Source organism: Bombus vancouverensis, chromosome 2, assembly GCF_051014615.1.
Source record: "Bombus vancouverensis nearcticus chromosome 2, iyBomVanc1_principal, whole genome shotgun sequence".
Taxonomy (NCBI): domain Eukaryota; kingdom Metazoa; phylum Arthropoda; class Insecta; order Hymenoptera; family Apidae; genus Bombus; species Bombus vancouverensis.
The window spans coordinates 4,951,494-4,975,826 of record NC_134912.1 but is presented as its reverse complement, the minus strand read 5'-3'; the positions used below and the strand labels follow the sequence as shown (position 1 = coordinate 4,975,826).

At 32.8% G+C, this 24,333-nt stretch overlaps 1 protein-coding gene across 3 annotated transcripts in view; it reads left to right on the top strand.

Moving 5' to 3' along the window:
• The first annotated feature begins 525 nt into the window (after positions 1-525).
• LOC117161531 (lateral signaling target protein 2 homolog) overlaps positions 526-24,333 on the top strand; it is a 53,140-nt gene continuing 29,332 nt past the window's right edge. For all 3 annotated transcript variants that reach the window (XM_033343133.2, XM_033343134.2, XM_033343132.2), the window contains exon 1: positions 526-838. In XM_033343133.2, coding sequence (XP_033199024.1) covers positions 803-838 — 36 coding nt within the window. In that variant the 5' untranslated portion in view covers positions 526-802. The remainder of the gene's footprint in view (positions 839-24,333) is intronic.

Below are 24,333 nucleotides of genomic sequence, written 5' to 3'. Positions count from 1 at the left end.
AGATTATTTTATTCTTATAATTTAAAACCTAAGGAGAAAAAAATATCTTTTTCGTGAAATATTTAAACGATATAATCATATACGATTTAAACATTAAGGTAAACATACAAAAATTCTATTATATATATTTAGTATATTTGACTTTTTACACAAAGTTCCCATATTAAATTTGTCACTAAAATAAATTCAATTTTAACTGATTCAGAGAATTTTTCAGAAGAATGTTTGATTAATTTCAATATTTAAGATAGAATAGTTTTATAACATAGATGATTAAGTAATAACGTAAATCAATATTTGCGTTTATAAACGAATTAAAATACTAAACTCTGTCACGAAATCATAATAATATGTATTTTAATCTTTTTAATTTAAAAAAGTCGTTTAACTTTAATCGTCGTTTATTTAATTCAAACAATGAATTCAAATATAATGCGTAGATGGCAATTCTGTCGAAAATCATGACGTCACATCGTCCATGATGTTCAACGAGCGCATGCGCAACAGCAAGCTGCGCCTTTGCAGTCTGTGCTCATCAGTCAGTCAGTCTTACGGACGCGCGATTCACGTTTGACGTTCAGTTTCGGATGTGTAGTTCGACCGAATTCGTCGATGGTCGTATGTTTGATGGTGGTACTTGACGAAAGAACTCGAATTCGTATGCGGTTGGCTGGTGTCTCGTGGTGTGACGCTTTCTGGTAAGATTGTAGTGGCACGTTTCGCTATGACGCAAGTGCTTTGGCCGCAAGAGGCGCAGTGACGACTCGCCCGTGAGCCTGCCGACATCCTCGACAGCCCTACGATGGAGTCGATCAGAAAATGGTTCTACAGGCCTAAGGTGAGTTTCTTTTCTTCTCTCTTTTCGTTCTCTTTGCTCATCTCTACTTTTATTATTTCTCTCTTTTAAACGTGCCTTTTCTTTTTTTTCTTTGTATCGTTCCTTATCGTACTGGTTATTTGATCGAACGCGTGCGCTCGTTCCTTTTTTTTTTTTTTTTTTTGTTCCTCGTTCCTGTCTTTCTGTATGTTGGACCTGCGCGCTGTTGCCACCTGTTTCGTGAAAATTCGCACGACATCCCGAAGTGCTTCGGGCGACGTGTTACACCTGCGTGATATACGTGTACTTACGTACTTCATTGATACGCACACGAGTGCACGTCGTCCTTGTTTACAGTTCGACGTTTTCTTTCGTCACGAATTATCATGATTTCTATGTATATGCATAGTATGTATGTCAAGATATCCCTCCTAATCGAAATTGCAAGTAACGATCATGGAATATGGCCTGATCAGCTGATACGTTATAGGACCCTAGTGGTTTTTAATCTTTCAGTACAGGATGGCCTCGACGATTAATCTCAGTTCATGGAGATACTTTCCTTTCATTCTTATGAAAATATATACATACATAAGGTGTACATACATACATACATACACAAATACATGTATAAGGAAGATTGACAAATCGCGTTATTTTGGAAAATAATATTAATCAGAGGAAAGATAGTGTTATTTTCTTCATATTTTTAAATGTGATGTTTTATTCGAAGAATGACAAGATTAGGATCTGTGGTAATATTCCACAACTTTAGGTATCATTGAGAGGATGCCCTCATTAATTTAGTACATAAGTCGAATTACCTGAAATCGCAATTAATTAGTTCATTTTATTTCCGGTATACATGTATAACTCATAATTGCATCATCGTTATGTTATCTGTGTAAATGTTAAAGTATGGATATTTATACATTTATGGGAAATTTAAAAATGAACAAACGCATATAATATGTAAAAACATAGAAAACATGAAAAGTATAATATTTATCCTAATATTTAATGGATAACACAAATCTCTGCTTAGGTTTTATTTCAATTATATAAATAAACATCGCAGTTTAGCTATTCTATATCAAATACATAATACAACCTGTGAAAATCGAAAGTAAGAATGTTTAGTGATCGAATTTGAATTTAAAATTGAAATAGGTTTCCGCTTTTTCTAATTAACATTTCCAACAGTTACAAAGATATTCCATGTTTGTGTCGTATTTCGTATTTCTTATTTACCCAGTTGCTTTCTCTTTCGTTGTCAACAACCTACATCTAATATCACATGACTCTAGCATCTCTATCCTGTTTAAGCTCGATAACTTGAATTGTTAGATCTCGAACAACACGAAATTTTTCGAAAATCTACTAGATTTCTTTTGTCTCAGAAACTACAATCTTTAGAAGCATGTACAGTTCGTTCAATTAATTGTGCATTTCTGCCGCGTAGAAATATTCGTGGGTGTTGTACATTCGTTGCACGTACGAGGAAAAGATTTTTTGTCTCTGTCGGTCGGGCGCGTTTGTCGCCAGCTTTCGAAGTCGCATCGTGGACGCTATCGCAGCGCACGTGAAAATGCGACAGCAGAACGGGGGACATATTTCATTTCTTTCGATGCTTCCTCATTGCATTGAGCATTTCCTTACGCGTCGGGAAATGATGCAGCACGACGAAACGCGTCGTTCCGTTCTTCCCACCGAACTGATTCCCATCGATTAGTATCTAATGATACGTCTTATGTGTGTAGTAACGTACATCCGTAGATGGTCGGCATGTCACATGTGTATAGCATCACGTGACCATGTTGCTCGAGCTGTCATAAGGCGACCGACATGTTTCGTATTAATTTACAATTAACTTTTCTACGAATTCCATTAACCGTTAGCGTTCAACCGAGTTTTCTACCGTTCGAGAAGCCATTTCGCCTTTAATATATTGTTTAGCTTATTTTTACGTAATACGTATTTGTATGTATTTCTGATAAAGTCTTTTAAGTACGGGAGAAGAAATATAGGTTATAGGATGGTTTGTGTATTAAGAAAATTAATTTTGACATATTTCTAGCAGAACCGGATTTTATAAAATATAACGTGTGACACATATAGTCAGGTATTGTAAGATTGTATTTTAATACATAATACGAAGAACAATTGTCGTGGAATTCGCGAGTCGTACATGCAACAAACAAATTAGAAAATGTACTTTTGGTTGTGTAACGTTGTCTGGCAGCATTATTGAAATTTTTCTGAATCATGTGATAGTCATTACTATAAATCATTATTCCTTGCAACTATGTCTGTCTCAGCTTAAAAAATTTAAGAAACATTATATCTTTTTATAATATTACATTACCGATCCATTTTCTTTAGTTCTTTTGATACAGTGCTTTCGCAGAGCATTTTGAAGTTTTATTTTAAAAATACATAACAATTTCTTAGCAATGTATTATTTCCTTTAAATACGATATTTGTAGTATTCATAAATGGAACATAAAATATTAAATAGTAATCGAGGATATCGTTAAATCTACCTTCTATGGGTTGAAATATGCTTGAAATGTTTTTAAAATATGTCAAAAATTCGCACATGTGCAATTAAGATTTAATAGTGGCATGTGACAAGTCGAGTTTCCTGTACTTAACATTTCTTTGCCTATCTGGAATGACGACCTACAGTTGATGGCTTTAATCTCACGTCAACTAAATCGTACCGGTTTCTTATAGATTAGCGTATGCACTCTCGGCCTCGTCGTCCATGGACGAAAAGTGGGCAGCACACTTTTCAAGTTTACGCCTCGCTGAGAAAGCAAAGACTTCAGTTAGTTTACGGTGCCTTGACCATGTTTCAATCAGGTTCAACGCTTTCTCGAAACATTATTAGATAAAATTCATGAGTCAGTTCTATGATGAGTAGATATTAGCACCTAGGATGCGCAAGCCTAGTGTCAAAAGATAACATAAGTCATACTTATCGTCTGACGGTCGTGTTTTACTGATTCATCACAGATCTTTTTCATTTTACTAATTAACTCAATTTACTTAGTGATATTGATTAATTTATTGATTCACACAGTTTTTCTCGAGACAACCAATTTTTAGTATGATTACATACAGCATGATTATAGTATATATACACTATTAATAATAACAAATATTCGGTGCTTATTCTTTATAAGATATATGAATATAATATAGAAAAATACGATAGGTTCACTTTTTTCAATCTTCTGCCTTTTACTAAATTTGGTGACCATAAAGAAGTACATATATTAATATGAAATAGCGAGAGATAAAAATAACTTGATGGACTTGGAGGTATGAACTCTAAATTTTGGAAGTAGATGATAAACCTATGATGTTTTGTAAGAAACGAATAATGTTAGTTATGTTAGTTTCTTTTCATTTACATTAGCCTGCTAGTGTTATTAATACTTTCTAAATGTTCAAAAAGTTGATAAACACGTATATTGAGTAGCTAACGTATTGAATTAAAAATTGCTTTTTTATACAAGATGAGAAATGTGATTTATCATATATTTTTTGCATATTTTATGTATGTACACGCATATACAAATGATTTTGTATTTTAATCACAGAATTGCAGATAAATAATATATTATGATGCTGTTAGATCGATAGATCAAATTTAATGTGCAATTACGAAATTGCCGTTTGCAATTGTTAAACCTTGTAGAATTATTTTCCTATTTGGTAAGTTCTTTATTTTCAGATTCCTTAATTAACATGTAAAAACGTGAAACGAGAAAAAATTTGTATATGAGAACGGACTTTTCAATTCGAAAATAAAAGCACGAAGCAATTTCTTTTTCTTTCGTTCCATTCCTTCTTATTTCTTTACATCTTTTCTGGTTTTCTCTTTTTATTTTCTTACGCGTCGAATCAGCCAAGGTAAACGTTTTCTCGTTCGCCCGTCGACTCCAGTTAAACTCGATTAACGTTTCGAGTTATTGCACTCCGAGTGAAAGAGACTTGCTAGATCGATGCTACTCGCCAGTCGCAACTATATCAGTCTTCAAGTCCATAGATATTAACTTTCCTTCGAGTTTGTAGGTTCGACCGACTCGATCCTGTCTCCTCGGCCATTGCTAGGAGAAAAGATAGTTTCGACTTGATTATTCGTTTAGTTGCCCTGAGACGACGCTTTCATGTCCATTAGTTTTCTATATTAGTTTTACAATATCGTTTTTCACTTTGGTCATTCTACGTATATTATTTCTTGAATTTCAGTTATTTCATATACCTTTAAATATTTTGATTATTTTATCCGTTTCTTCCTTCATCTCTACATCTACCAAGAAGACGATGCATTTTTATTTATTATTTTGTTCGTGAAAAGTAAATAAAACGTGGAAGTTTGTTTTTCTGTTCACGGCAGTTTACAGATTCCAATTTCAACTGATCAGTTGCAAGATTTAGTAAAAGAACTTCAGGAGATCTGTCGTGGTCTCGGGATATAAACGAAAATAGGAATTTTCAGAAGACCTACATACATATTTCTTTGCATCGAGGAGTTGAAACCCGGATCGAAGTGAAAGGAAATCACACAGAATATCTGTTGTAAAAGTAACAAAGAAAATCTATTCATATCCCGATAAGAATAGGTTTTAAGAACATGTGCTTATTAAGGTTTTCCTTTCTTATTTCGATGGATATTACAGGCCTCAAATTATTTCTGATTAAAAATAAAAAATGATAGAGACACTTTTAATTTCAAACTTTAGTTACACTAAATGACTTTCAATTAAAAGTTACGTATTTGTGTACTTATGCTTTCTAAGTTTCGTTTCATTTTACAGCAATTACGAGTTCTTTATATTCACGTCAAAGTAATAAGCGTAACAACCAGAACTTCTATTATACAGGATTAAATATCACAAAAAAAATATACATGTCGAACATAGATATGGATAATCTTGCTTCCTTTTCGAAGTTGATATAAAAATAGTTGCATTTACATAATTATGTTAATTTATTACATGTTTGTATATTTACCACGAAAAAGTATGCATATTAATTATTTATATTATGCACATAGTATTAGTATTGTATTATACACGGTAGTAATACTTATCAGAATATTATATCTATAATTCCCCAACTTTTTTCAATTTTATTTCACTTCCTACAATCTCAACTATCTGTCCTATCTTTATTTTTGATCAATCGTTTTTCATATCTGTACAGATGTTCCAAAATTTTTTCTTTTCGTAAAAAGTCGACATTCGAATCAAGTGGATTAAAACGATTTGAATGAACCAAGCTGTATCGTTTATAACAGAATCCTATATTATAATTTACACACTATATCATTTCCAACAGAATATCATATTAGACGTTTAGAATATAGTAACTAGGACACGTAAATCGTTTAATCCATATCGAACGTCACCGCATCCAGGCTAGACAGAACATTAATATCCAAGAGAAATATCAATTTCTTTAGAAAACAATTCAATATTTGGGTATGATATGGAATAAGAGAAGATCACGTCGGCGCAGAGTGCTTTCGTTTCACCATAACCGGAGCATGCCAGAATCCTATGCATTTAACATCAAGCTGTGTTCAACGAGACACTTTCATTTAATTCAATGCCGTACCATATTGCGAAATGAGATATCATGGTTGTCCCAATTAGAATGTCAGATAACGGTGTGAGATCAAGTTCAATATGTGTACATGCGTATAAATTGAAATCAATTTTTAATATCTAATCGTAAATTTCATTTGATATTAGGTCATAAACATACTGTTCCATGCTCAGGTTCCATTTTTCTAATTATTTTCGTAGAAATATGAATTTGCATAAATATCCACGGTCTCCCGATAAGAGAGAATAGTTGGTCTGTTATACTTGCGAATATTTTTGCCTCGTAATAGCATTTGTTAATCTTCTCAATTCTGCTGTTTCCCTCGAATTCTTTGTGAAGTCAATCTCTTGCTTTAGTTGTAACCGAGAGGAGAACTTTTAATGTTTCAGTATCAGCCACATTGATATTCGCAATTCTATATGATTTTTAAAATCCCATATTTTTTAATGGATCATTATAAAAAGTGAGAAGAACAGCAAGACTAAATTATTTTTGTATATCCTTGAAATGAAATCGTTACCGTTAAATGTTTCCTAACTCCTCTTAGTGTTACGCATGACGTTATTTCTTGTCCACATTTTCACATTTTCACTGCTGCGAAACAGTTGTTCATCGTTCATGCATAAACAATTAAAACAGGATACCCTGTATCTTCTTCACCATTATAATTTTCCAATTTTTATATTCCAATCTGACTATCCTTTTGGCAAGCAGAAATATATTTTAAGCAGCTCATTAGAATAGAGTCAAGATAGTAAATCACGCGTAATAATATAAACGATGATCTTTTTATTTCTCCCACAAGTGTAAGTAATTCGTTAATAATAAAAGACAGGATTGACTGTAAAAAACAGTTTTGATATTTAAAATAGGCGCACTTGGAGGGAGTGTCGTTCACAAGCAGGATGCTGGTATTACGAACACCACAAGATTACGTGGACGTTTAAATGCGTGCACACGTGCGTACGTTTAGATTCCACGGATGAACGGGTTGTGGAACGCAAGGGTGTCCGAAATGCGGGTGCGTCGCGTTCAAGGGTTGGCTATGGTGAAAGAGGGTCAACGAGACGGGTTCGTATGAGTCATTTCTCGTGGTCTGTCGTTACGGTGATATCGTCGGCGCGGAACGCCGTGAAAAACATCCGTTCACTTTAATTCATCGCGTTGATTTGCATGTTAAATCCTTTTTCTTTGAGGTGTCGACGTAATTACACGTGCCACGCCGGCTCCTTTTATGTTTTATTGCGATCTGGCAAAAGACGCGACGCGAAAAACCTTCCTGTTCGCGTGAAAAATGGTTGACAATGTAACGAGGTGGAAGAATAATGAACGTACCGGTCAAAGATATAAGTTCTTATTAATAGAATGTAATTTAATTGTGAAATTACAGATAGAAAGACAAAGATTTATTTGTGAAAGTTAAGATGAAATAAAAAGATTGGCATTTAAATGTGAAATTTATAGAGCAGTTTTATTAATTAAGAAGTTCATTATTCTCAGTTTGTTTAGTTATCAGGGTATGTGTACGGTAGAAAAGATTTTTTCGATTAACATAAGACGATAAAAGTTTTTCGATTAACATAAGACGGGAGATCAATTCTCTTCAGAGAAAATTATTATGAATTAAAACGCTTCTGTGTAGTCATGGAATCTGATATATGTACGTATAAGTGTAAATTATCATTTATCGCGTGTTTGTAATTTATTTTATCATATGACGATACGAAGTCTATATGGAAACAATTATAAACGAATTAAAAGAGAAGTATAAGAAATGATGAGTCAGCCTGGTGAATTTTCAGCCAAGAATCTTTTGCAAATATTTTGTTTTATTAATGTCGTATTTGAAGAGTAGGGATAATCTTTGGTTGATATATTTGACTGATATATAGCTTTCTTTGTCCTCCATATAAATATGATTTAACTTTGTTTTCCATATACACAGTGGGCAAAAAGCAAACAATTTATATCATCTTAATCTTTTCAACATCGGCAAGACAAAACATCATTACGTAATTTTTATTAAGACTGCTTATTACAATTTTTGTATTCTGTATATATTGCGACATATGTGTACAGATATGATCCACTGCGAAGAAGTACGTAATGAGACTACATATACATGTATCTTATTCTGAATAACTTAGTCTGTCCTTCTCAAATTTGATTGGATTATATCATATATTATTATATTGTTGTGTTCGTTATAAAAAAAGGAATATATTATGAGAGGATTGAAACGAAGGTATCTCTTAATTATGAATTTATTTATCATATTAATCTTTGAGGTTGAAGAACGAATAGATATATACATATCTATTTTTATATGGAAAACACATTATAGGCGGGTACTTCATAGACGTCATATGACGCTAAGGAATTGAGTAACTGCATAACTCTTTTGTCTGATCTCATATGAAGAAGAAAATGATATAATAAATTTAGTTTATAGAAAGCTACGAACTGGTATAACTATAATTTTCTAATTAAATTTCACAAAATTTTCTATAATACACATAGTACGTTTATACAAATTTTCAATGGCAATGATCTAAATAATTTTTGGATCACCGTATATCATTCTCTTTTACTCGCAGTGTGATATTAACATTAAGGAATCACCTTATAATATAAATGTAGTATATTTATCAGATTTTCTTCCTGTGATTTTCATATAATGTAAATTATACTAACATATAATAATATGATAGTATAAACGATTACTTAAAAAAACAATTCTGTTATTCATAGTATCGGAGAAACCTCACGAAACAGCTCGTTTCCAGTGAATCATAATTTTCCATTAACAAAAATAATTTTCTTTCGCCTCGGAATGATGCAACGTTGTTACGGTCGGTCTCACACATGGTGAGTCATTAAGTCACCGTTAATATTATTGCGTCGATTAAAGAATAAAGAGGTCGATCGAAATGTAAAGAAGAGTGGACATCTGTGCTTTTTTTCCGGTCAATTCATGAATTTCTTCGAATTAAACCAGTTTGCTGTGATAAGATGGCGTTGTACCTCTTGTGCAGCCTGCCTTCCATCATCCTGTATTCCACTAAACGAGGCGTCTGCGGCTACATTGCGGCTTTTGAATGTAAACTTCTTCCTGACATTTAATGCTTTTACGGTTCTGGTATTCATACGATATAATTTGAGAAATTGTTATATCTAGACTGCGGATTTTCCTGCTTTTACGAGAAATTTCCAGAGTCAAACATGCGCACAATATGCAAAACTGTATAAAATACCCAGTGTGATATATACTTTTTACAATAGGCAAAATCATTTTCTACCCAAGTTCCATTTCTTTAAATGTATTTATAAATCTATGAATCTGCATAAAGTCCCATTTATGGGAAACTTCAAGCGTTACATAGCGTTATAGCATAATTTCTAATTAAATTTCACAAAATTTTGTATAATACACATAATACGTTTATACAAATTTTCAATAGTACTGATCTAAATAATTTTTTAATCACCGTGTATCATACCAAAATATCTTCAAGCGTTATATAATTGAAATGCATTATAGGTAACAATATACAAATATCTAAAATGTAGAACGCACTCTTTATAATATTTAGCAGCTAAAACAATTCTCTGCTTAAATTGCGTTTTCATCAAAATAATTCACAAAAATAAATACATAGTTTATTTATCGCTGTATATTCGATCAAAGCGATAGCCAGTATTTTGAAGATGGAAGGCAATAAAATTCGACGTGGTCGTTTATTGCGTTCGCGTTACGCGCATAGCCGCTCGAAATTAGTGGAACAATGTCGCGATCGAGTCCTTCTCGAAGCATGTCAGGAAGTCAATTTGTGGTTAGTCCAGCATGAAGCGTATTACAGTCATCAACGTTGAAAGTTCTAAAACGCGTTCCACGCGAAGGTTGAATTGAACGTGATAAAACGGAAATGTCGCGGTTGCCTTTTTTTTATTATTAACTTTTATTAGAGATTTCGGATAAATAAAGTTTTTACCTACGCTTTGTGCGAAACTGTGTATGAACAAGATTTATCTGGTTCTGTTTCTTTGACACCTCTACTTTTCTTTTATTTATTTTTTTTTTTTGAAATTTATTTTTTTTCAAATATTCAACATTCCGAGTTGAACTTAGGATTTAACTTTATAATCTCTTTGTTTCTTTATTTTTCTTTTTTTCTTCATTCTCTTTTCTTTTTTTTATGTTTTTTATAAGATGGAAAGCTTTATGTGTAACTTTCGAGATAATGAAACCAACGTAGATAAAGAAATGGTATTTTTATGCGCTAGTTTACACACATTATTAGCATACAATTGTCCGGTGCCTTTATTTGAATTTCAAAAGGCCGAATCAATCGAAAGTTTTACTTTTGATGGAAACTCAAATGAATTCGACGTTTAATTTTGTTATATTGGCGGCGCGTTGTAGACAGTAGCCACGGCGAATACGTCAATCGAAAATACAAAATCGATTGCTCCTTCGCTCTCTGTTTCTATGAAAATCTTCGCTATGGAATTTTACATTCAGATAATTTCACATTAAAATTCTGTACTGAAGTGTCGTGATATTTTGTAGAATGTTCTGCGTGTTACATTTTTTTTTTTTTAGAACCAGGCATCTTTCTCTTTTTATTTTTAGGTGCTATTAAACATAGGTCGAGAGAAGGGTTGAATAAGTGAAAAGGTCGACTTATTTTTCGAGCAATAATTTTCCTTTCCAGAAATTACACTCTGTTTTTAACATATTATTATATTACTAATTAATGTTAATTTTATATTACTACTTACTAGTTACTTATTGATATTATAAAACTATTATGTATACCATATAAGGGTAGTAACTTTTGTGTTGTAGTGTGATAAGTTTTAACAAACTATTGCATTAACAAAGTAAACACAAAAAATGCTTGTAGACATTCCGTTTTGTAAACACGCTCTTTTCCGAATGTAATTGAATTCGATGATAAAAAAGTGTCGTATCGGAGAAACCAAACACAGAATTTAGAAGACTATCTTATCAATAAAAAGGGCGTGTACGGGACCACGAAAAATCATGATGATGCAATGTTAACAATTTTGGAAGTTGTATTAACCTATAGATAGATAAATTTATGATATACAATAGATAAATTTTCTTTTTTTTTTAATAAAATTCTTATAATTTCTATTCCGTTGTTAATATCGATCTAAAAATGTAGTACGGAGTTAAGAATATCTGTATTATTTTATGCATTATGTTTTATTTAGTTAATCGATTAGATTTTATAAGTACTATCGTTAATTAGTAGACTGCGAATTTATAGGAAATTTGAAAGAGTCAAGTTGCACAGAATGCGTATGATATGAAAAACCGCGCAAAAAGTCCAAAGTATAGTGCTTTCTATAATGCTTGGTAAAACAATTTTTTACCAAAGTTGTGCTTTTTTAAATTATATTCTTAAAAGGTCGGAATTTTCGTAAAGATTTGCAGTCTATTAATTAGCGCTAACAAAAAAAGAAAAAAAAATTCAAATGATCCGAAGCTTCTCGTATTATTCCTTTCTCGGAAAAGCAATTCTTATCTCAAAAGAATTTTCATTTCTTTATGTGGCGCGTGCTAGTTACTTATTTACGAAAAACGTAAACGTTCGCAGGGGAAACGAATCCACGCGTCTAGATGTGTTCGCCAGAGGCACATCTCATTGTGCAAGATTCTGTGAATCGGCGAACTGTTCGCGATTCTACGAATGGCGGTCGCGATGGCACGATTCGCACGTACTCCATGAAATCATTGTCTAGTCTCAGCGTATTATTTTTACACACTGCAAGATGTTTTCCGTACGTGGTCGCTTTGTTTTCATCCATCCCATGATCTCCCCTTGAGCTTTTGCATAACCGTTTGCTATAACGTTACGTGTCAAACGAATCACATTTGCGATGAATTTTGGCTAATTTGTAACAGAAATATTCCGTCGGAGCTGTAAACGAGAGAAAATCGTATTAATGAAAAAAAGGGGAGAGAAAGAAACATTGCGTTTATTTTGTTTGGAACGTAGAAGCTTACGAGTTAGTCAATATAAATCATGTACGTAAATACAAACATAAAAGCATTAGAATACAGGAGTATTTTAGAGTAGTACGTGTACAAGAATACATGGAGTATTTACATTTGGAAGAACTTTACATAAAAACGCATGAATTATCATAACTGAATTGATATTTTAATTATGAAATAATACAACGAAACAAGATCTGCAGTGTAAAGAATACAACGAATAAGTCACGAGATTATGAAAAATTCAGTCGCACCAAAATTATTTTTAACCCAGTTTGTCATCTTCCACGAGACAGAGTTTTCAATCTAAGATTCTACAATCCTAATACGGTTTTAATCTGACAAGGAGCAGAAATAGAAGCACAGTTTTCAGATCTGTCCGATTAATTGCGGCGTCTAACTAAACTGATAATACCTAGGACAGAGATATTGTTACACGCCAATTCTAATCGGCAGACAGTACGGGTTCAATCAATTATAAATATCGCCGATGTATTTTTACACAACGCCCGTTGGTGAGTTGACACGTTAACGAGGGTCAATCAGAATTTACCGAATTAAAATGGTGGGAGGTGGCACGATATAAGAAAGCGTCGGTCAAATGGAATCACTCTTGAATATTAAAGCCGAAGTATAAAATATTTTAGGATCAATAGTATTCTCCCTGTCTCGTCTTTTGTTCCGGAGAAAATAAAACCATCGTTGCGTATAGTTTTGTACGCTGTTGCACAATAACGATGACATTTCGTCCTGAACGGTTCGTTAACGATAAAAATGGAAATCCCCTTGTTCATGATAAACCGTATGATTCGAGCTAGATTTTTAAGTAGAATAGCGCACCAGTTTCCTTATTGTTATTAGGATTTATTTGATTCGTCAATATAGAAATATATTATAAACACTGTGAAGAGACTTAAATAAAGAGGACAGATACTAAGAAAGATTAGTCATGAGAATGAAAATAACGAAAAATGATTAATATGTTTCTTATTATTCCGGGACCTAAAACCAAGAATTGGAACTTTGTGTGGGTATAAGAATAATTCTTAACTTATTTCTAACTTAAACAAATCTAAATTTGATGTGATTTATTGATATATAAAAATAATTTATGTTGGTACATTATATACTAATCTAAATCGTTTCTTAAGTTGATACACTAATAAGATTAATGAGAAAATTATTATAAATGATTCGTACAACTTTTTGTCCCATTTTTTAAAATTATTGGTCACGTCTAGGTCATTAGCGACAAGTTTGCTTCTTCAGTCTACTTTAGTTAAATTTCTTGGTGGAGTTGGGACTCCTTTAAGTTACTTGCATCTTTGATGCGGGTTTTTCTATACTAAATTCGAATATTAATTAAATTATTCAATTTATAAACAAAATAACGTAATGACGAAGTATAGGATTATAATTAGACTGCGAACTTTCATGCAAATTCATATTTTTGGGGATATAATTGGAAAAGTAGAATTTGAGTAGAAAATTGTTTTACTTATCAAATATTATAAAAAGCGCTATACTCTGCATATTTTACATATGTTTCCATATCATGCTCATTCTGTGCAATTTTATACTTTCAAATTTTCTATAAATGCATAAAAATCCTCAGTATAGAGTTAGGCGAATTTAATACTCTTAAATACGAATCTTCACAAAAAAAAAAAAGAAAAGAAAAAAAGGAACAGCATTCGTATGTTCACAATTTGTTTAATCCGGTTAAAAAGTTATCGGCTTTTAAATTTTTATTCAGCGATCATTTTTTTTTAAAGCGTGAACAAACGAAATTTCTGAGTGAACAATTGTGGACAATCATATTCCACTTAAAAATCAATAAAAAATTTATGGAATGGCGGTGTCAAATTTTTTAAAATTTTCATTTGGTGATAACTTTTTTTTTGTTTTAATGGCCGATAGAAGAAAATTTTGGTTACAGAAATGTGGTCAAACGAATACTGCCTCTTCTTTGTAAAAATTCGCATCTGGTGGTGCTAGCTATATACCATACGCATTGTGTGCATTTTTGCATCTTCAAAATTCCCACAAATGCATAAAAGTCCGTAATCTAATGACAAAGAAAATTGAATAAGACGCTATAGCGTTGTGGTGGAATCCGTGGTAATATTTTAGTAGTTGTATCGTTTCTTCAGATCCACAAAGTGAAACGGTTTCTTGAATAATTCCATGGCCGTCTGCATGATAGAGCTAAAGGTTCATTTTAGAAAATGGTCGCGTGCCGTCGTTCACGTACACTCGCTCGCCCGTCTTGCGGAAATAACAACGTCTGCGTATACACGTGCTATTAATTGCGAAAGCAGCGTCAACGCTCGTGTATAATAATTTTCAGCTCGCGTGGATGGCCGCGTCTGACAAATTCAGCCGTGTTTTATTGCGATAAGATTGAAGTACGCGTTACCATATATCGATTGCGATAAGGACGCATCTGGGTACATTCGCCTGGATTTTAATTGGTAAATACCGGATTGACTCGCGAAAGAGATCCTACGAATACAAACATTCGCCTGGATTAATATTTTTATTTCTTCTCATCCATATTGTCTATACCTTTTTTTTACATTTTTTTTCACGGTATCTTGCACTATCGTAATAATGTTATCTATGTTATACAGATTATCCGTATTATAGATGGAATATGTCGGTGTTTGCTAAATTGAAAATTATTTCGAAAATTATATTTATTATCGAAGAGTATTTCGTTAAGATTAAGTTTCCAATTATTGTGTGAAATGAATATGTTTCTAATTACTATATAAATATTCATCATATGTATTCATTGCATAAATAATGCAGTCTTGATTGAAAAAATTACAGGTAGTCGTTATTTAATTTTCATAGTTGTGGGTGTTTGAATTTAAATTTTTTTTAATTTCCAAATTTCAAATTAGTTTAAACAGAGAGCAGTAATGAGAGAGAAAGAGAGAGCGAGCAATGATTTTGCTTCTCAAGTTCATCTATGTATCATATTTGAAATAAATTTTTAAATGATGAGAACATTCTCTGCAATTCAATTGTACGCGATATTAATGATATTGATGTTTTGTTTTTAAAATATGCATGAATGAGCATCTTATCTTCAGCTTTAGCAATATATAAGTTTAAGCTTTAAGCTATGCGGCGGGAAACTAATTCGCTGTTAAAACTTATGAGCTAATTATCTAATATTCCCAAAAAACGCTCAAAGATTCCATCGTTAAATTAGATAATAAGAGGTTCGTTTTAAATATACATACGTATCTACATACGTCTCATACAAAATGTGATATTATTCCTTTATTCCTTTTTATCCAGCACCATTTACCAAAGTGTCAATAGTTTTTCATTTAGAAATTTTAATCACGCGATAAATTTTCAGACCCTCGACAAGTTATGGAACTCTGTTATAGTAAAATTCAACGTTGGCCGTAGAAACGGGTCTCTCGTGGACATTGGACATTTCAGGAACTACGTGCTGGCAAATAAAGTGTCAATGGAGGAACAATTCTCTTGAAAACTTTTATTTCGTGTACTTTCCTAATAAATAAGTTTACGAACTGTCTTGATTTTTCCACATTTTCATTAGAAAATAATAAAGTATATTTCTCTACTATATATAATAATAGAATGTTTTTGATGCAATTAGTATCGATTTAGATGTTTGCGAATATATTTCCCATATTAATAAAACTGTTTTCCAGAGCATAAATATTTAATTAACCTGAATTGAAATGTTTTCGTATTTTAACACAACGATTTGTAACGTGTACCTGAATATGCATAGATGATTATAATTATATTGATAAACCGAAAAGAAATACGTATACGTGCAATCACGTTTCTATTTAAATAAAAGTCAACAAGAATTTTGCGAAACTCATATACGTATTTTTAGCAATTATGAGAACGATAAATCTAAAAGTCATGAAAAGAACGGAGTTTGACAGTTCCAGTGTCTTATGTCACTTTCTCGAAACAAGTTAATTTGTCGCAAAATAATTCAATTCTTGATATATTGCAGCGACAATCAAGCTGTCAACGATAATGATCTCTAAGGTACCGACGAATCTCTTGTAACAATAGCGGTTACCGACCTACATAGTTGTAAGCCGTGGAAGAGGGCGTAAACTTGTATAGCTAGAAATTAATCCCGGTGTGTGTGATCGTACGACAATCATTGTTCCACCGGATGTTATTTATAAATACGAACGTGTGACGAGAAATTTGTATAGAAAGTATGCCACTCTCGTTTGCTCTTTTATTGAAACATTGAGCTAGTCTGCGTACTAGTACGTATTGAGTTGCCGGATATGTCTAAAACCTGTTCTACCATGAATCATAAATTTTATTCGGTTAAACTTCGTTCTGGAGCACCGTTTTCTTTTAAAACTTTGTTTGCAGCTTCTGATAGCACTCGATGAATAAAGACGAAGTGTAACAGTTTCGAGTCCAGCAATCCGTTGGTTTAGAAGTTATAGCCGATAGATGAATCGATTTGGTAAATATCAATTTGAGCAAGGGTTGGGCAAGGTGTTGACAGAAAGTAACGATGTATAAGATAGAGTAAGCCATACACGTAGATAGTAGACTAAATTTACCAGACTTCAACAACGCCATGACTTTTGAACCAATGGATTTGCTTCTATTCGTCAATTACTTTCAGATTGAGGTGTAAAAGTGTTGTCCGTGATGATTGTAGATGATGCTGGCTGTAGATGTCGCTGATGGGTTACTGCTAATTTTTCTTCTAATTTAGATGCGTGGAAGAAACATCGGACTCCGGTCGCCGAGATTTGGAACCCGGGTTCCGAACGTTCGTAACCTAAGGCGCTAACCAGTGCGCTGTCGTCGTCCTGTAGAAGTTAGTGTCGAGTGGCGGTATTTGTTGTCGAATGCTGCCATAAGATTATGCAAAAAAAATTTTTTTTAAATGTGGTGCCTCAAATCGAAGTTTATCCTTTATTCCGATATTTTGCAATAATATAATTAAGCCAAATAAATATGCCAAATTAAGCCAAATAAATAGTTTCCGCTATCAGTTGGGTAGTGCCGTTATTCCAATCGTGTAGAATCGTTGTTGTTTCTGAATAAAGGCATGACCTCAGAAAGATTCGCGAATTTATCCGACAACCCAATATATTAACGTGAAACACGAACGAGATCGTATAACGGTACGATTTGTGGAGTAATACTTTTCTTTAGAATTTTATACTCAGTTGCTGAATTTCATAGCAAAAAATGATGACGAATTTGTACGTTTACACGTGCACAAATCGTACAATTTTTTCGATGAAATACTAGAACATAGAAATGAACGTATGAACACGTATGAACTATGAAAATTCGATTTACGTACTAGTATATCGAGATTCGAATTCGATGCGCAATATTACAAATATCGGACCTCGAACGAGTCTGCAACGTTTCAGATTTGACGAACGGTGTACACTCTCATGGGTTTCACGCATACTTTCATAAACTTTCAAGTCGATCACGGTCGCGCGATCGCATGCCAATAGATGAATAATTTTCAACGAGATTCAGTGTTCAGGTTCGTGTGCAATGGCTGCGATCGTTGCTCGTATATTACGGTTTCATGTGCTTCCGTCTGCACCAGGTTTTAAACTTGAACTGTGACTGCTGATAAACTAGCGCTGAAAAAAGCCGCACGTGTCGTATTTGGGAGAATGTTTGGCGAGCACATTCGCGTTCGACGAGTTGTTTTGCGATTCTCGCACAGATATGAAGATAGCGCGTGAGCGTATCGAAAAAGCGATATAAAGTAGCGGACAAAAAGTAGTTTAAGTATAAGTGGTACAATAAATACCATAATCTTACAAAACAGATTGTATTTGATAAGAGCACAAATATAGTACGATATATGTTATATACTCTTGAGAAATATCTTACACAAAAATTACTAATGTGTGGATATACACATACAAATTATTTAGTAAACTTCAAACTTTTTTTGTTCGCTACTGTAAAATTCCCGACTCGAACTCTTCTAGTAAATATGCAAATGCAACAGCAATCAACGAGCGACATCGGTGTGCATGCATGATTAGACATGGACAAAAGGGTCTCTATGCAACGTTCTCTTTCTATCGCCATATCGCAGCCACTTACGTGGTAACATATGACTGGTGTATTTCATATTTGTATAGCAATTTTCGAGAATCGAGGATAGTGGAAAGATAAGGTTAATTATTTTAAACAATTTCGAACCGAGAAACGTTAATTTAGAAGTCGACATTCGCATTTAATGAGCTGCGATTTTAGAGAATCAAGTACGCTATACATTGGTGTATAAAGGAAATCTAGTAACTTAATGATGTAAAAAAAGATAATGATTTATGCAGGTATTGGTTGATTTAGTAGGTAGATTTCTTCGAGCTAGTTTTCATCGAATTAAAATATGTAATTCGAATGGCGATGTAGCTTGACAAGTTTTGAAACTCGACTTCCTCGAAAATGAAATGTTACGCTTGATTTTTGTATTATTTTGAACTGGTATACTGGTTTACCAAGAACTTAGACCCATGATATTATATTTTTGTATGATACTTATTAAATGTATCAAATATCAGTGTGCCATAAATTCTGACCTGTTTGTATTAATTACATAATTCTGATGTTTTTTTTGTACCTAGCCTGTATTGAGTTCGATTGTTAAACAATATTGAATCGAAGGATGTTAATTTCTAGGTCAATCGTTTTTCTTTTTTTAAATTTGGCATTAATCCAAGAGGAAACGAGTTGGTGGCAGTTTTAGTTACAGATCGATGTCTTTTTTTGCTATCAGTGATATTAAAGTACGAATCATTGCGAGATATTTTTACACTGAAATTTATGCTTTCAATAAGAAGATCAATCGATAAGCGAGATTGTTTACGTATTATAAAATAACAAGCAGAATGTGAGATTTTACTTTACCATTCTGATCTTTACCGTTCTGATCTTACTTTACCATTTCTCTTCCTACTTAAGAATTTCTTATGACAAATAAACAAGAGTATATTGAAAATAGAATAGAAAATGCATGCAATGAAGTTTCATAAACAAAAAGGATAAGAATGGACTTAAATTTTTTTGGAAGATATTGGGAATTTTTTCGTGTATCTTATAAAAATATAAATATCATATAGGTTAATATTCGATGAATTAAAAGCTTTCAAAGAGTAGAAGAAAAGTTAGTTAGAAACTAGTTAAATAATTCTTGCCACATCAATCAAGAATTTGTTTTCAAAAATGTCTTTATTATTGAATGGGGAATTAGAGGAACGTGTAATTTCATTGCATCGCAGTAGACATTGTAACGTCGTACAAAGAGGTAAATATGTAGTCGTCAATTATTTAGAGCTTAATAGTCCCGGAGAATTGCATTGCGAGATTAGTTGGACATGTTACGCGTCATACCAGTAACAGGGGATCAAATACAGATGACATCAGATCCGAGAAACCCAATAAACACGATCTGCAACATAGTATAGATCACGGTTCAGATTATCTCGGATTCGTAGAACATAATACAAACGACCTCAAAGTGCATGAGATGCGATATTGACGATTAAAAAGCAGTAAAGCACTACACAGACGATTTAACATATGTAGGCAGAATACGATACAGATTGTATCAAATAGGTAGAATCACGTTTTTACTAGCCTAAGATATGTACAAATCGATTTATCCTACTATACAATGCAGCTCCATTTAGTGGAACGAAATTTTAACTGATGCTTGATTAAATAAACATCGACAACTGATTCCACTTACCCGAACATGAACTCTTACACATGTATGTAAATTGATATATATTTAATATAATTGAAATAAGAATCCATAATTTCAGTTCTACGGACTGTTTGTCCTCTGATGGACTCAAATAAATTAGATTTTATCGTAGATGGTATTTGGTGGGCGGGCAACACAGCGTGAATCAAACTTTTGTCAAAGTATTTGGATAATTACGCTGATATACATAAATATATTCGAGGTGTATTTAAAAGGTAATTGGTCTGTTTCTATAAAAATGTTTACATTTCATTTAATGAAAAATGTACAGCGTTCCCTTCGAAATAGTTCTCTTGAGAAATTATACACCGCCGCAGGCGGCTGTTCTTTCTCCTGAAAGCAGTGATGGAATTCTTCCATCGAAACTGCTTTTAGTTGATCGGTTACAGCCCTTTCGATGTTGTTTATGGCTGCAAAAAGATGTCTCTTAAGGTGGCTTTTGATTTTTGAGAAAAGGGAAAAGCGACAGAGACTCAAACGAATGACACTTGCAACCGTAAGAATACGTTTGCTGGTCAAAAACTCGTTTAGAGAGAACAGTGTAAGACGCTGCTCGATGCAGCAGTGTTGCTGTCCCTTTTACATAACGCGTTACTGAAACACACTTTTATAAAAGTAGCCGCGAAATCGCTTGCGTTAGCTAAATCGAGTTGAAATTAATGACGATAGAGACATACGTCTGAAATAATATTGCAGCATTGGTATAATGTCGAGGATTTCCGAGAATCAAAATCTGTCTCATTACTGTTTAAGTATGTATATCTTGTACATATATAATAATATGTATTCTATATCGCTGTCCTTTGCTTATGATTCTAATAGTACAAGCTAATTTCATTCTTCCCCGCTCTTTTAGTTGATATTTTAATATTATAATATATGTCAAAAATACAGGCGTAAAGGTAGGAAAAATAAAAACAGTATCAGTTGAATTGTACTATATTGTTCCTGTCCATCAGCGATATAAAATACAGCTTGAGTTCTTTCTTCTTGCACTCTACCATTTCAACATGGAAGAAAAGTACATAATAACTAATCTAAGTACTTAATTTCGTAATTAAAACACACCTTACGAATTTATAAGACTCATAATATTCTCGCTTTATGAGAAATCAAATAACGTTATCGGCGGAAGCGGAGCATAAAAAAACATGTGTTTCGTATGTCGAAATAATTCGAGACGAGAATGGTGCTTGTAAATTATCACGTTTATGTCGACGATGTCGATACTAATTGATCGAACTGAGATCCATTTGACAAGCTCCGTTACATCTCTAACATCGTCTCAAGTTACTATTTTGGCATATGGTTTGACGTGTGCTTTCTTATGCTTGATCGAATCCGCGATAACTGATAACGTTATTTTGTTTCTGTCGACTATATGTCCAATATGTTGTAAACATACTCGCTTATGATGTATTACATTTCAAAAATTATATCAGTTTGAACAGAGAAAGGGAATACTGTTACGCGAGAATAGTTTCTCAAGAACAAGGAAACATAATTGCGCGTAATGTACTCTATGAGTCATTAAACACCTGACTTATAGACATGAGAAAACCATGTACTGGAGTACTATTGTACGTATTATACGATAACTTTGAAGATTCGATGTAGTTTCTTATTCTTCTAAGTTATCCTATTTTACAGTTGCTGAGTTCTATGTAAGATAGCAGCTTCACTTTGTTTTTGTTAAATAGTATAACTATATTGGTTAATTATTACAGTACTGAAAAAGTTCACTTTGTTTTTTATCTAAATTATTTCTTGTTATCCTGATCTCGTCGTATTTAATTAATCATTACAGTTCTCATACGCGATTTCATTCATACCTTTATCCCGTTCTTTTTTCATATATTAACGCAAAGTCATAATTTTCCCAACATTTAATTTACTAATTGACTGTTTGAAAGTTTACCTTGTCTTTCATCGAAATTTCTTCGATAATCAAATTGTTTTGTCTTTTCACTCTCCCAATCTTATCGTTTTCAAATAAAAGTCTTCGTTCATATCTCTGTCTCGTGCTGCTCTTACGTGTTAATTCAAAGCCATCATTTGCTAACATTGAATTTATTAGGCCATTACCGTTCTGATCTTAAAACTGGAGGTCACAAGGTTATTAACACTAATGCACTGCAGCCAGCACACTTGCCTCATCGATATCAGATAAGAAAAGACAAACAGTACGTATTAAAAGATACTTATTTCATTTACTAATTCGCCATCCTCATTTACACATGGTAAAAACAAATTGATTTTGCTTAATCACATATATCGCGAAATATAATTTCTCACTCGTTCGACCATAAATCGAGTAAATTGTTTCTAACATCACCAGCTACTTAATATTAATATTTAATATTAAGTACTAATATTTTTCTCCCATTCGACTATATATCGCTGTTTTTCCAGTTACTTTTCATACTTGTTAATGATTCGTGTACAGAGAAGAGGCTCGAAGCAAATCATTGAATCATCTATTAAGACAATCGCTTGTTTTATCAGACGTGACCTTCGTCTACGACGCGTTTCTAGGTAGGATAGTGTCACGCTAGAGTTAAAACTCACGTGCGTGTATCGCGGTCGTGAATAGTGGAACAAGTTGACTACGGGAAATCCCATAACTCGAAAAAAAACATGAATCTTGCATTATTTCTATTCGCATTAAAACTGCACATTAAAAAAGATTACATTAATTTAAATTACAAAATTGTAATTCGCTCCTTAGATAGAAACGAACGAGTTTACTAAGGTCGGAAGAAATGACATGTAATTTGCTGGAAACATAAATTTAGCACCTGGCAAAGGTTAGACACGTGCTTTTAACGCGTAGACAATTTTAAAAACAATTTTAAGCAGAGAAATTATAGCAGTATCATTGTACGTATTTTTGAATTCTACAAACGATAACTTCTAGAAATATGTAATAAGATTCATTCTAAGTTTAAGGTTGATTCTTGGGAAATTGTTTGAACTATACGAATTAAGTATAGTACATGATTTATCGAAGAAATCACGTAAATCACGGTTAAAACTTTGTTTGGAAAAATATTATCGCGTAACTAACCCAATAATTCTTCATTATTAATATCTGTAGAAAACAGTGGATTTTGTTCGTCCAAACCATAAATCTGGATTTCCTAGCATCTTAACAAGCCTTACACCATATAATCAGGGCATTTATTCTCAGCTTGCAGTAACGAGGGGGTAAAAAATCGTGGATAGAAATAAATTGCATCGTCGCACTTCTAATTCGGTTATGATATGAAAAACATAATTTTAGCTCTTTTAATTTAGAAAACTTTATTCCTTAATACTATTATATATAATGTTAATATAGTCTAATACATTTATTACTTATACTGTTATAACAGAGGAGTTATAATTAACTTGTCAAGAGGGTTGTCGATATTTTCGACTTAATAATTTATTTCTTCGGGAAAATCTCTTATCTCGTGATATATTGAGAGCTTGTCGAATAGCTCGTTCTCTTGCAATATATCGTAGTACGGTTGCAATATTCTGTCTATATTATAAATTTAATAAATAACGCGCCATTATGTTTATGTTAGAAATGCGTTATATCGTAGTCACAATTTGTTCCGTTGCTAAAGGCCATTAACTATTGTATTTGAGGGACTCAAATACGGAGGATTAACGAGGACCATCAACCAACCCCATGTACATACATATATTTATATATATACGTCCATTATACCATAAATATGAACGTTATCTCGAACGCTGCTTGATACTCATAATTCTAAGATTATTAATTTCTGTACATATCTCTTTTTTATATATGAAATTTGTCATTTGAATATCCTTCTTTTTACTACCACCTACCATTTCTACCACCAATAAGAAATATTCCAATTTGTCATCAGTAAGAAATCGAAATATTATTTGAGCTCCTAATATTGATTTTAACTAAAATTCGACCAAAATGTAATCGCTAATAATTCCGAATGCGATTTTCAAATTGAAAAGAAGCTTCCAATATTTATAGCCATTTGAACTTCGAATAACAATCAATTGTTTAATCGAATATTTCACCTTTTACCATTGTTTTTG